The sequence below is a fragment of the Pelecanus crispus genome, chromosome 3 (assembly GCF_030463565.1).
Source record: "Pelecanus crispus isolate bPelCri1 chromosome 3, bPelCri1.pri, whole genome shotgun sequence".
In the NCBI taxonomy this organism is placed as follows: domain Eukaryota; kingdom Metazoa; phylum Chordata; class Aves; order Pelecaniformes; family Pelecanidae; genus Pelecanus; species Pelecanus crispus.
The window spans coordinates 131,731,040-131,745,558 of record NC_134645.1 but is presented as its reverse complement, the minus strand read 5'-3'; the positions used below and the strand labels follow the sequence as shown (position 1 = coordinate 131,745,558).

At 59.2% G+C, this 14,519-nt stretch overlaps 1 protein-coding gene across 4 annotated transcripts in view; it reads right to left on the bottom strand.

Moving 5' to 3' along the window:
* Positions 1-14,131, bottom strand: part of SCARA5 (scavenger receptor class A member 5) — a 41,588-nt gene extending 27,457 nt beyond the window's left edge. For all 4 annotated transcript variants that reach the window (XM_075708068.1, XM_075708069.1, XM_075708070.1 and 1 more), the window contains exons 1-2: positions 14,026-14,131; positions 9,614-9,742 (exon numbers count right to left, since the gene is read on the bottom strand). In XM_075708068.1, the coding sequence (XP_075564183.1) occupies positions 9,614-9,742; positions 14,026-14,131 (235 nt within the window). The remainder of the gene's footprint in view (positions 1-9,613; positions 9,743-14,025) is intronic.
* Between the last annotated feature and the right edge of the window lie 388 nt (positions 14,132-14,519).

Genomic DNA, 14,519 nt, shown 5'->3' with positions numbered 1-14,519 from the left:
ACTGCATCCCGCATCCCGGGGCTGCCAGGGCTCTTCCCAAGAAAGGAAACCCACCCTGGCTCAGGAGCATCTGCATCCCACATCCCACATCCCGCATCCCGGGGCTGCCAGGGCTCTTCCCAAGGAAGGAAACCCACCCCAGCTCAGGAGCATCTGCATCCCACATCCCGCATCCCGGGGCTGCCAGGGCTCTTCCCAAGGAAGGAAACCCACCCCGGCTCAGGAGCATCTGCATCCCACATCCTGCATCCCAGGGCTGCCAGGGATCTTCCTGGGGAAGGAAACCCAGCTCAGGAGCATCCTTCACCCCCTGCCTCTGCATTCCCAGTTGGAGAGAGCTCCTGGCCATCCAGGCACCCACCCCAAACCTCTCCTGGCCTTGCACCAGCTCCCAGAGCACTGAGATGGGGTTTGGAGCAGGAACCTGGAAATTTGGGGGGAACCTCTTGCTCTCAGCAGCTCCTAGCACTGCTCCATGCCGGGCAGCCCCGCAAGCCCCTGCCCAGCAAGCCCAGTAGCACCCAGTAAAGCCCAATCCTGGACCCCATCACGCCTTGGCACACCCCAAAAACACTGATCCAGGCAGAGAATATCTTCTCCCTCTGCCTTGCGTTGACGCTGGGTGTCCAGCGCAGCCCCGGGGTGGTGGACTCAAAGCCAAACCCACACGAATAATGAGATTTTTTTCCTTTTTTTTTTTTTTTTAAAATATATAATCCCCATTGTTCTTTAAGCCGCGGTGGGGCTTAGGCTGGCGTGATGCCGCGGGCTGGCGCGGGAACGGCCTGGCAGCTCACCCCCTCATTTCCACGGAGGAGAAAGCGAGCGAAGCCATTTGGTTTGAATTAAAATCGCAGGAGTAAGGAAGGAGAGGGTGAAAGCAGCCGTGCACACGCGAAGGGCTCGGGGCCACCCGCAGCGGCAGCACTGGGTGCCTGGGGAGGGACCCACCATGCCCGGAAAAAGGATTCTGGGAGGGCCAGTGGGTGCCGTAACGGAGGAGCTGAGCATCTTCCAGGCACCGAAAGCATCTTTCCTCCTCGTTAATTAATCCCGCTGTTGGGTTGTCCCAGCTTTCCAGGCTGGGCTGCAGCGTGCCAGCTCGGAGCTCTCCTCCTGGGGCATGGGAATGCTGTTCGGTCCCCTCTGCATGTCCCTGCTTGTCACCTGCATCACTTCGGGGGGACATCTCAGTGTCACCGCTTACCGCCCGTCCCTGCTGTGCCAGGCGCCCAGCGGGCACCGGCTCGGGGGAACCTTTGCCCGCGGGGGATCACAATGGGGAAAGCAACCAAGCGACGTGCCCCAAAGCCGCCCTGAGAGGGGACAACGGGCAAGGAAAAACCTTGGGAAAAATCGCCACGGGGCTGGCGAAGGGCTGGGTGCTGCTGCCTTCTGCGTGGGTGACCAAGGGTGCTCCGTCAAGTCTCTCTGGACCCAGGGTGCCCGTGATGGGTGTGGAGACAACCACGGCTTTCTTGCAAAGAAACCAAGGGGAAAAGCAACCCCGCGTGGCCAGCACAAGGAGAAATAACCCAAATCCCACGTCCTGCAGTGGCCGAGGGCTGGGAAGCACGGGCGAGCTCCCCCCTTTGCACCTGCGGCTAGTTGCAAAGCCTGCAGAATTCCCCACATTCCCATAAATCACTTCCAATAACCGGGATCCCTGCAGCTCTCCCCTGCCCAGCCATGGTACCGCAGCCACCAACCCACGAGCAACCGAGGCCGCTCCCGAGCATCCCGCAGCCAAAACCACACCGGGAAGCTTCCAAGCAGCATCACCTCCAGCCTTGGGCTGCTCTGTGCACGCACGTGCACACGTGCTGGCAGCTCACCCGCCTCCCAAAGCTTCTGCCTCCCACTTTCCGCTTGCTGGGTTGGCAGGATGGACTAATCCTGCCGCAAGGCAGAGGCACGGACGTGGCCCCGCGCAGCAGGCAAAGCCGCGGGCCAGAGCTGCAGGTGCAGGGCTGAGCCAGAGGAGCAGAACGTGGGCGTTGTGGGCCCGTAACGCCCTCCTTGCTTTCTGTTCTGTGCATGAACTCAAGAGCTGGGGGCCGGTGGAGTGGCTGGGAGCCTGGAGCACACGCATCCATGCACGCACACAGCTCACGTGTGCGCACACACGCTCACGCGCGCACGCAGGCATGCGCGCAGCACGGGTATTTATGCACGCACGCACATGCATGCCTGCACACAGCAGCCACGCATGCACACAGCGAACACAAGCGTGCATGCACACGTGCACGCAGCACAGATGCAGGCACACGCATGCACGCACACGGCACACAAGCGTGCATGCACACAGCACAGATGCAGGCACACGCATGCACACAGCGAACACAAGCATGCACGCACACGTGCACGCAGCACAGATGCAGGCACACACACGGCACACAAGTGTGCATGCACACATGCACACAGCACAGATGCAGGCACACGCATGCACACACACAGCACACAAGCATGCATGCACACGTGCACACAGTACAGATGCAGGCACACGCATGCACGCACACGGCACACAAGCGTGCATGCACACGTACACACAGCACACATGCAGGCACACACACGGCACACAAGTGTGCATGCACACATGTACACAGCACAGATGCAGGCACATGCATGCACACAGCGAACACAAGCGTGCACGCACACGGGCACACAGTACAGATGCAGGCACACGCATGCACGCACATGGCACACAAGCGTGCATGCACACCTGCACACAGCACAGATGCAGGCACACGCATGCACATGGCACACACACGCACACGAGCATCTATGCACACAGTGTGCACACACCCGAATGCACACAGCACATACGGACACACGTGCGCACACACAGTGCAGGCACACAAATGCACACAGCACACGGCGTGCACATGCGAATGCACACCACACACGCATGCGTGCACTCACACAAACGCACCCAGCGCAGACACACAAGACAATCGCACACGTGCGCCCAGCACAGATGCACGCACACATGCATGCACACGTGCACCCAGCACAGATGCACACACACATGCATGCACATGTGTACCCAGCAGAGATGCACACACACACGCATGCACACATGCAGCCAGCACAGATGTGCACCCAGGCACACACGTGCACAGACATGCTCTCTGCTATGGGCACCCCAAATGCCGCAGCCCGAGGCCTGGCAGCGCAGGGGGTGAGCTAATGGCCCCCAAAGAGCTCCACGAGCAGCTGCTCCCTCCCGCTATTTATTTTGGGGACATGCCACCTTCCTGGCTGCTGTCCCCACCCCTGCTGCAAGGGGAAAAGGTTTGCAAGAACCCCACGGTCCTACCCCCAAGCCCCTTCCAGGCAGAGCAGCGCCAGCCCCGTGCAAGGTCACGCCTTGCACGTGTGCCCGCGCGTGTGAAAGGTGCTAAAAAGCTAACGGGCACGGAAAGAAGGCAGCAAGAGAGAGCCCTCGGGGACGGGAGGAGGGGGTTTCCCGTGGGTAAGCTGCGGAACAGCTCGCCGCCGGCAGGTTGGAAAAGCACAGGGAGAGAAATGCCTCGAGGTTACTAAATATAGACATATTTTTCTACACGCGTGCATAGCTGCACGCAGCGCCACACGAATGTGCGCGCACGCACCTGCCCGCTGCGCGCAGCCGCGCTGCCACCCGCGCGCCCGGAGCTGTTCCCGGAGCTGTTCCCGCGCACACCCGCGCTCACGTTTTTGCACGACGGGGACCGCAGGCAGCTCTTCCCAGCTCGCTCCAGGGGACGCGTTTGGTGCCTGCAGGCCAGCGGCTCCGGCGGAGCTAATCCAGCCTTGACGGAAACCGCCACCTTGCTGGGGTTAATGAAGAATGTGACCTGCGCCCTCCCGCTAATAATAATAATAATAATAATTTGCACGTGACTTGTCCCGCAGGAGCCTCGCGGAGGGGGCAAGCGCGCACACGCACCGCCGCGCGTGCACCTGGCTGCGCCGCACGCCGTCACTGCCGCCGGGACCCGCTCCCGGGTGCAGCCGGGCACCATGAGCGCGTACGGGCATCTGCCCCCTCGCGTGCACCCAAAAATCTCTCGCCCCGCATTGAAGGCTCCCGTTTAGCCAAGGCGGTGCTGCAAAGCTGCTGCGTGCACAACAGATACGGACATTTTCACCGCCCTGGGGAAACGCGCTCCCCATCCCGCTTTTGCAGCGTTGCGTGACTGCGGAAAACCAAGAGGCTGCAGGCAAAGTCTTGCAGGACACCCCAGTGTGCTCTCCAAGCTGGAAGCGCTGCTGAGGATTTGGACCCAGCTATGAGCCCCGGAGCGCTGCTATGGGCTCCCATGGGTTTTATTTCCACGGGGGAGTCGGGCAGATGCTGAGCGTGAGGTTCGGCACGCGACTAGATGCACAACGGCAGCGGGTCTGGGCATCGCAAACCTCCAGCCCAACCCCATCCAGCCTCAGCTCTGCGCCGGAGCATCTCCGGGTGGAAAACTCCAGCATTTCAGAAAAAGCTGGAAACCAAGCCCTGGGCTGGGGGAAATATTTGCAAGGAGAAGAATTTGGGGAAGGACGGGCAGGATAGGGAGCGGGGGACGGTGGGGAGCAGCCCGCACTCGGCTCCAGCACGAGTCTCTTGGGGCTCGGCAGCCCAGGCACAGGGTCGCAGGGCCCCACTGCCGGCAGCTTTTCGGCAGCTCAGGTTTGCTCCGTGCCTCAGGGAGATGCCGTCTGCCGGCACAGACCCGCGTTGGAGCCAGCTCACAGGGAGCAGGAGGAGTTTGCGCTGGAGCTGATGGGGGAGCACGCACGCGGTGGCTGCCACGGGGCTGGGTGTGTTGCTCTCATCTCCGCCGGCATCCTCGGAGCACGAGTTTTGGGGTCGCAGGTCTTGATCCGTTTCAAGATCCGATCAAGCCCCGTTTCAACGGGGGCTCAATTCCTTGGACCCTTCTGCCAGGCAACCAGGAGTGCCGAGCATGGAAACGTGGGCGCTCTCAACGCGACTATGAGCACGGAGATGGGGTGCAGGTGGGATTGCCGGCCGCATGCACGGTTCAGATGCTCACACCAAGGCGCTTGGCTCCTTAGCCACGTCCTAACGAGCCCTGCTTGGCCTCCCGCTGCTGCTGCAGAGCAGCTCGGGGGCCGTGCCCGGGGTGCACAGGCATGGGGCCAGGCAGGGATTCGGGTTCAAACACCAACATGCAGGTCTGAGCACGCAGGCGGCTGGGATTTAACTCAGACCTTGCAAAAAAGCCAAGACCGGAGTCCTAACCTTGGGCTAGGTGCCTTTTTGGTGGATGAAAGGGGGGTCAGGGACAGGGAGAAAGGGAGTGTGCGTCCCCAGGAGCCAGAAAACCGCTGCCAGGCTTGCAAGAGAGGATAATAAAAGCAGGCTGTGTTGAAACCACCCCGGCTCTGCTGCTGAAAACATCCTGTTTCTGCAGCTCCGAGGTGGTTCACAGTATTTTTAGCAATTTACTCATTTTCTAACCCGCTTTCACGGAGCGTGTTGCGAGTCGCAGGACACCTGCCCACGGCGGCTTCAAAACGATGCCCGGGGGAAGCTGCCTCGCCAAAAGCAGCAGGTTCACGTGCCGGGGACACCAGCACGTGTTGGGGGGGCTATCCGCAGCGGGGTGGCTTCCCCCGCAACGCCCCCGCCCTGCCAGGAAGCACAAGCGTGTGGTGGCATGCACGTGCGTGTTTCTGTGCGTGTTCGCACGCGTACGCGCTTTCTTTTTGGGGACTTTTCCTCCTTTTCCGTGGGCAGGATGGGAAGCAGCGGAGCAAGCTGGGCGGAGCATCCCTGCTCCGTGTTGCTGGCCCTGGGATGAAGGGATGCTGGCATGGACCAGGGGCACAGTTTCCCATCACCCTTGCCCAGACGGCATGGTGAGAGCTGTTTTTTGGGGAGCAGCTGGGGTATCACAGGTCCACATCCCTCTCCAAAGAGCATCAGGTCTGGAAATGAGCTGGACACCCAAGACTCGTATGCCCTGGGTAGGATGGTGTCTGCTCCAGGTGGGACCTGCTCTGAGCAGGGACCTCACCGCGGCGGTGGGAGGGCAGGGACGGCATCAAACAGTGCCGTTCTCGTACAGCATCGCGGGTGGCTCTCCCCAGCCCAAGGAGCAGGGGAGAGCAAGTCTGCTTTAGTCTGCTTAGGTTCTGCCCCTCTGCTCCGCTCTGCTCAGCCCCCCCTGGAGCCCTGCGCCCAGCTCGGGGGCCCTCAGCACCGCACAGACAGGGACCTGTTGGAGCGGGGCCAGAGGAGGCCACAGAAATGGTCCGAGGGCTGGAGCAGCTCTGCTCTGAGGCCAGGCTGGGAGAGCTGGGCTTGTGCAGCCTGGGGAAGAGAAGGCTGCGGGGAGACCTTCCTGTGGCCCTGCACTGCTGGAAGGGGCTGCAGGAAAGGTGGGGACAGGCTTTGGAGCAGGGCCTGCAGCGACAGGACAAGGGGGAATGGTTTTAAACTGAAAGAGGGAAAATTTAGATCAGATATGAGGAAGAAATTCTGTCCTGTGAGGGTGGTGAGGCAGTGGCACAGGTTGCCCAGAGAGGTGGGAGATGCCCCATCCCTGGAAACATCCCAGGCCAGGTTGGACGGGGCTCTGAGCACCCTGCTCTGGTTGAAGCTGTCCCTGCTCACGGCAGGGGTTGGGCTGGGTGGCCTCTAAAGGTCCCTTCCCACCCAAACCATTCTGTGATTCCATGATTCTACTTCACTAAACGCTGCATCTTTCTGTGCACCTTCATAGAATCATAGAATCGTTGAGGTTGGAAAAGACAAAAAGATCATCCAGTCCAACCATTATGTCGTCTCTGACAGGAGACAGCGGATGCTGGGCAGAATGTCTCATCCCTGGCAAGCTGGTGTCTGGCCTTCAGTAGCACAAAGTGGGATTTTCCAGGGGAAAAGCAAGCCCCCCACGGTTAAGGGTGCTCACAAATACCCAGTCCCCGTCCTCTGAGGACCATCAGCTCCAACGCTGAGGTTTCAGCCACAGACACCTGAAGCCAGGGACCATCAGGGCTGTCTCCCTGGGCTACACGTGGCTCCCGGCTGCATGCGGTCTTGGGTTAATGAGCTGCTCTTTGCAATGTTGCAAGACCAGCCTGTGCCTGTGGTTTTCCTTGATGTGATAAGACAGCTCCAGGCACCCGCAGTCGCCACAGCTGGCTCCAGCGCTTGAGTCAGCTACATCCAAAGCCAGGCTTGGCTTGAAGTTCAAGACATGCAGAAAGCAATAATGAAAGAGATGATTTTTCTCTCCATTTTGCCTTTGTTTTCCAAGATTGTGGTCCATGACCTGGGAGGGGTAAGGTGGTTTCACTGGGGTCTTTAGTGAAAGCTGAAATCCTGCCAGTCACGGGACTCCAGGAGGTGGGGCTTTGAAGATGCCCGTGACCGTGAGCCTCCAGCTCGCCCCGCCGTCAGCCGATGCCATAATGTTATTGTTATTTCTGGAGCTGCTTTTGGGTGAGCAGCTGTAGCTCAGCCCGGGACAAGAGCGCCTGTCCTGAGCTCTTTGTACAATTCATGGCATCCCTCGCTCAGGGTTTCATGGGCCAACAACAATATTAAAACAATGTAATGCAAGAAATAAGTGGGAGAGGCTTCAAAATTCCAGCAAAACCTTCTCTGTCCCTTCGCCAGCCCAGGAAAAAAGCTAAATCCGCCCTTTGCAAAAGACGCGGTCTGCCTTCACGCTGCTGGCATGACCGCAGCTGGAGTTGAACATGAAATCCATCACCTTCCCAGCTGCCTGCAGCAGGCAAGGCACAGGCAAGGCACAGAAAATCACCCTGGAGGGATGGCGCGGGGGCAGCGCTCAGCCCTGCCCGGCCCTGGAGACCAGCTAGTGGGGATTTGGGGGCTGGAAAGGGGGAGCACGTATCCCCCCCCCCACCATGGATGCTGGGGTTAAAGCTGGGAAGGAGGTGGGTGGGAAGGAAGCAAGGAGCTGCTCCTTGGTGGTGGCATTTCCCACCCGCGCCCGCTGCGGCACCCGTCCAAGCGCCCCCCCCACCCAGCAGAACCCCACACGGGGGTGGTACGGGTGCAAGGGGGGTGCACCGGGACCGTGGGTTAAACCGGGCATCTTCCCAAACTCCTTCCAGCACGACAAGGGGAAAAACAAGCCAGCGGCGATGCGGACCACATGGGATTGTGTACGCAGGGATGAGCTGGGGCTGGGAGCAATTACAGGCATTTGCGAGCAGCTTTCCCATCCCTGCGCTCACCAAAAAGCCGGAGAGGGGAGGCAGGAGCTTTGCCGGCACGTGCGGGGTGTGCTGTGCAAGGATAACACCCTGCCTGCGAGCTGCCTGCAGCTCCATCGCTGATGGAGCCGGGGCTCATCCTTATCCCAAGCAAAACTGGGGGATTGGTGCAAATCCAGCAGCTGTGACCTAGTGATGGGAACAATTCGAGCCCCGACTGGGGGGCTCCCGAGCCTCGCCATCCCCAGCACACGATGCTTGGACCCTGCAGCGACTCCGGCCTCAAAGCTTACATCAAAACCGCTCCAGACGTGCGGTATGTTCACAGGTTCAATCCCTGCTCACTGCAGGGGGTTGGGCTCGATGATCTCTCAAGGTCCCTTCCAACCCAAAGCATTCTATGATTCTATGATGATGATGATGAACATGAGCCAGCAGTGTGCCCAGGTGGCCAAGAAGGCCAACAGCATCCTGGCTTGTATCAGGAATGCTGTGGCCAGCAGGAGCAGGGAGGTGATTGTCCCCCTGTACTCGGCACTGGTGAGGCCGCACCTGGAATACTGTGTCCAGTTTTGGGCCCCTCAATACAAGAAGGACATTGGGGTGCTGGGGCGTGTCCAGAGAAGGGCAACAAGGCTGGTGAAGGGTCTGGAGAACAAGTCTTATGAGGAGCGGCTGAGGGAACTGGGGTTGTTTAGCCTGGAGAAGAGGAGGCTGAGGGGAGACCTTATCGCTCTCTACAACTACCTGAAAGGAGGTTGTAGTGAGGTGGGTGTTGGTCTCTTCTCCCAAGTAGCTAGCGATAGGACAAGAGGAAATGGGCTCAAGCTGTGCCAGGGGAGGTTTAGGTTGGAAATTAGGAAAAATTTCTTTATGGAAAGGGTGGTCAAGCATTTGAACAGGCTGCCCAGAGAGGTGGGGGAGTCACCATCCCTGGAAGTGTTCAAAAAACGGGTAGATGTGGCACTTCGGGATATGGTTTAGTCTAGTCTACCCTTGATTGGTTTAGGTGGGCTTGGTAGTGTAGGTTAATGGTTGGACTGGATGATCTTAAAGGTCTTTTCCAACCTAGACGATTCTATGATTCTATGATTCTATGATGATGATGATTCTATGGAGCCGGTATAGGCTCATGTTGTTGTCCCCAAGGAGCTGCAAGTGGGGCGTGGAGATGATGCCTTCCTTGGTTTGCAGCAAACCAAGGCAGGCATCGCCTCCACACCCCCCTTCTGCTGGATCCCGTATTTTCCTCTCCTGGGTGGCATGGAAAACCCTCCCGAACACCTCTGCAGAGGCAGCAGAAACATGGTCCCATGCCCACAGTCAGACCCAGTTCACGTTGCACTGAGCTTCTGCACGAGGGAGCATCACCCTGGGGTACCGCTGCGCCATGGAGGGAAGACCCAGGCTTGGCCCTTACCTGCGAGGATGAAGACCCCGACGAGGATGAGGAAGACGAGGAGGTAGAGTCCCACCACAGCGTACTTCAATGCTGCCAAGGAGCCCAGCTGGCCGCAGCGTCCGGCTGCCTTCATCCTCCGCCCGGGACCTGGGGGACAGAGTGGGGTGTCAGGGAGAGCATCATGCACCCAGCCAGCCTGCGCTCCATCTCCCACTGGGAAAAAATATTGCAAATAGAATTTCGGCAATGCCTCGTGTGTGCAGGCAGAGCTCTGCATGCCCTGGCGTCAACCTGCATGCCTGTCCCCAAGTCATAGAATCACAGAATCATTTAGGTTGGAAAAGACCTTGAAGATCATCCAGTCCAACCATTAACCTAACATTACCAAGTCCACACTAAACCAATCAAGGGTAGACCAGACTAAACCATGTCCCCAAGTGCCACCTCTGCTCGTTTTTTGAACACTTCCAGGGATGGTGACTCCACCACTTCTCTGGGCAGCCTGTTCCAATTCTTGACCACCCTTTCTGTAAAGAAATTTTTCCTAATTTCCAACCTAAACCTCCCCTGGCACAGCTTAAGCCCATGATCTCCTGCGCAGGCAGAGCTGGGGTGCAAAGGGCCCGGTGGGGATCCCGGCTAGGAAAACATCGGCATCACCCACCCCTGCTGCCCCTCCAGCTCCCACCCTTCACCCCATCCCCTGCCTTCCCTGCCTGCAGCCCTGGAGCTCTCCCTGCCAGGCAGGAGGCAGGTGGCAACAAGGGGATGGAGGAAGATAGGACAAGGGGGAATGGTTTTAAACTAAAAGAGGGGAGATTCGGACTAGATAGGAGGAAGAAATTGTTTATGCTGAGGGTGGTGAAGCGCTGGCACAGGTTGCCCAGAGAGGTGGGAGATGCCCCATCCCTGGAAACATCCCAGGCCAGGTTGGACGGGGCTCTGAGCACCCTGCTCTGGTTGAAGCTGTCCCTGCTCACTGCAGGGGCTGGGCTGGGTGACCTCTAAAGGTCCCTTCCCACCCAAACCATTCTGTGATTCTAAGATGCCTGGATCCTGAAATCCCTGCCAGCCCCTGCTTGCCCGCTCCTGCACCAGCTGCGAGCCAGCTCCTCTTCGACACTGCCACGAGCAACAAGAGCTGCGCGTGGAGGAGGTGGGGTTTTATGAATAAAATAGCTGGGAGGAAAATGCAAGGAAAAGAAAAGGAAGGAAAGGCTCCCATGCCGTGAACCCAGCAGCAGCAAAGTCATCTGGTTTTGGGCTTTGCACATGGTCAAAGCTTGAGCTCATGTTGAAATCCGGGCCACGTCGCGGTCTTCTTAGGTGGGAGCCGGAGCCTGATCTGGATCCAGACCCCGCATCCCTCTGTCCCCAGCCCCAAGGCTGCAGTAATGCTTCAGCCTGATGTCCTGGCTCTCTGGGTGACCCCGTGCTGCTGGGGTGGGGTGCAGGGTGTTGGGTGCCTGCATTTTTGTGTGGGACCCTTGCAGAAACACAAGGTTTCTGAGAGCAGATGCAAACCAGCAACTTCATTCCAGGACAACAAGCACCGCCCCGTTTTGCCCCTTGCCAGATCTGAGATGTCTCCAAGGAGACACCAACGAAAGGTGGAGGAAGAGTCCAAAACTCCTACCCCCTTGACATTTGGGTGGCTCCATCCCATTGCTTTCTGCCCTTTAAGCCCCGAGGCACAGCACAGAACTGATCCAGAGCCTGCATCAACCCAGCAGAAAGGGTGAGGCGGGTGAAGCATCATTGCCCCGAAGCCAAACCTCCTGGGGAGGAGACCACGCTCATCCATGGCCATGGCCTTTGGGACCTCAGCCCATCCCACCGCCCATCCATGGGGCAGGAGCTCAGCTCCCTGTGGGTCCAAGCTGGCTCTTGGGGTGCCAGAGATGGAGAGGGACTGCTCTGCACCCTCGCCCTTCCCCACTGCACCCTCGCCCTTCCCCACTGCACCCTTGCCCAGCTGACGGCCTGTGTGTCTGCCCTGCTGCAGGACAGGGAGGCTTGCGAAAGCTTCCAGCCAGTGAAGGGTTACGCTGGGTGTATCGCTTCGCTCAGCCCCATTTTGGGGCTCCGAAATGATAAAGTGCTGAGGTCAGGCTCGCTGACACCCAGAGGGGAGCCCGCGGCGATGGGGGGGTGCTCCAGGCGCCCCTGCTCAGGTGCGAAAGGCGGTGCCGCTCCTCCAGGACCCCTCCATCTGCAATTCATTACCCGCACGCGGTTCCCATTTGCTGTCACCGGCCAAACAGATGGAGCCGAAGGTTTCAGAATGAGGAAAGCTGCAATATTTTTCTGACATTAACACTTATATCAGGTCCTGGGAGACTCCGGGAGGAGCTGGCCCAGGGCCCCGAACCACCCACTCCTCTTTGCTGCTCTCGGAAGAGCAGGGGGGACCGCAGCTGCGTAAGAAGGGTTTTCACAACAGCCCGCTCCGAGGAGCCCATGGGCGGGCTCCGGCCAGTAACCAAGGGGAAAAGCAAATATTTCTTCCCCCTGCCCATGCCCAGGGGAGCTGGAGCTGTGGCCCGCCCGGTCGGTGGGGTTGCAGAAGGTGGGAGGCTGAAAGCAGCCAGGACTTGTGGTCCCCCGAGCCCTGGGGGGGGGGTCCAGGGCCGCTGTCCTGGGGGTCACGGCAAGCAGCAGGCTGCCGCACCAGTCCTCAGCCCCACACAGAGCATTTTCCATCAGCCCAGGAGGGACTTGGGTGGTCCCATCCGCAGGACGAAGCCTTCAGGGTTGACCTTGCCCCTGCCCCTGTGCAGCTGCAGACCAGACACAGCCCCCCAAATCTCCTTCCAGCAACCTCTCCCGTGGGAATGAGGAACCTCGGAGGGCCAGCTCTGCATCGGAGGGAGTTACGGATGAGCAGGTTTGCCCTAAGAGATCCAGGGCAACCTGCCACAAAAATACCAACGCCAGGAGATACCTGGAACCCTCCCTGCCATCACTCCAAGCAAGCACAAGGTCTCTCCTGCAGATGGTGGCCTTGGCCCTAGAAGACACCAACTCTTCCATCTCTTCCCGCATCGCTCCCTCCAGGCTCCGCCACCTCCCTGCCGTGTTTGCGGCGTGGCGGAGCACGGGGACAGCCCCTGCCCCTCTTTCTGCTGCAGGAAGGTGGGGCGGGTGCTGGATTTTCCAAGCCAGCAGCAGGGAGGTGGGCAGAGGCAGGAGCAGACATGCTGCTGAGAGCAGGGGGACCCTTGCAGGGTGACAGCAAGTTTGGGGAATGGCATCAAGACTCAGCTTTCATCTGGATGGGAAATCCACCCTCCGGACTCAAAGCTGTCCCCATCCTGGGGGCTGGAGGGCAGGAGAAGACACCCACACAGCAACATCGCATCTCTTGCAATAACTCCCGCCAGCCACCTGCACCGTGCAAGCATCCAAAAGCAATTTGGCCAGGGCTGGGTGTTCCCAGCTCACTCAGTGCCTGGACGCGGCCATTCCTGGCACAGGGGCTGCCCTCCGGAAACACCCAGAGCTCTCCGTCACATCCCGGGGATGTCCCACGTGCCTAAAACCGGGAAGGTGAGCCCCCCATCGCCCCGATCCCATGCTTGCAGTGGGGGACAGCAGCGCTGGGAAGCCCGCTGAGAACAAGACCAGTTTCCCCAGCAGCCCCACAGGTCTCTAAGCGAAGCTGCCAGCAAAGGGGACCTCACAGCTCTGCCTGAGCACCCAACTCTGCCACCGTGGCCTCTCCCACCCGGGCTGCAAAGGCCTCGGGGAAAAAATATTCATCAGGGCTGTTTGCTTGGGGACCAAGTTTGGGTCTGGTGAAACACGGAGAGCGTTTCGTGGGGCAAGAGCAAAGGAAAAGAGCTCAGCAGGTCCAGAGCGGAGATGGAGGCTTGCTAAGGTGCATGGGAAACGCAAACGGGTCCCGCCGTGCCCCGCTGCACAGCCCCGGTGCTCAGGACAAGATGACATGGAAGAGAGCCAGAGGCTTGGAGGAGGCAAAAAAAAAAACCCCAAACCTCCCCGTCCCCAGAAAAAAAAAAAATCAACCTTTAGCAAGCAAAGTGACTTTCCCTGGAGCACAACCCTGGTCAGCGGCAGAACCAAGTGAGATGCTGGGCACCTCGAGAGGCCCACGGTGCCCTGGCTCTGTCCTCCCCCATCGGACCAGAAAGGGGGGGACAGGAGAGGAGGCCCAGAAACCTCCTTGCAATGGGATTCCCTGAGTGTTTCTCCCAGTGAGGCCATGCCAGTGGGAGAGGAGACGTTTCCTGCTCCGTTTTTTCCTCCGACAGACACATTCATCGTGGTGCTACTTCCACCGAGGCACCCTCCGCCTGCGCACCCCCCCTTCCCAAGTCCCCATGTACCCCTCCAGAAGCTCTCCAGGTTTCTAGCACCAGGTTCAAAGCCCCCCCCAAGACCGAGCCGCACGTGGAGCCCGGACTCACCGTCCTCACAGAGGTTCAGTTTGGAAAGGTTCCTTCCCTCGAAGGGCTCCTCGAAGATGGAGCCGTTCTCATTGAAGGTGTGAAGATACATGGCTTTGTTCTCCATCCTCCTGCTGCTGGTGGAGCAGAACAGGCATGTGAGATGGTGCTTGGTGGCTACGGTACATCCTGACATGGCAGGGCCCCAATCCTGGCTAATCCGATCATGGCTCTGGCACCATGGGCCAGTGCGACGTGGTGTGGGGCTGGTGCAGGGGCCATGGACCTGCTGCCCAGGTTCTCTCTTGGCAAAGCTGACCACCACATCCCAGCATGGGTCTCTTCTCCCAAGCAACAAGCGATAGGACAAGAGGAAATAGGCTCAAGCTGTGCCAGGGGAGGTTTAGGTTGGATATTAGGAGAAATTTCTTCATGGAAAGAGTAGTCAAGCATTGGAACAGGCTGCCCAGAGAGGTGGGGGAGTCCCCATCCTTGGAGGGGTTCAAAAAACAGGC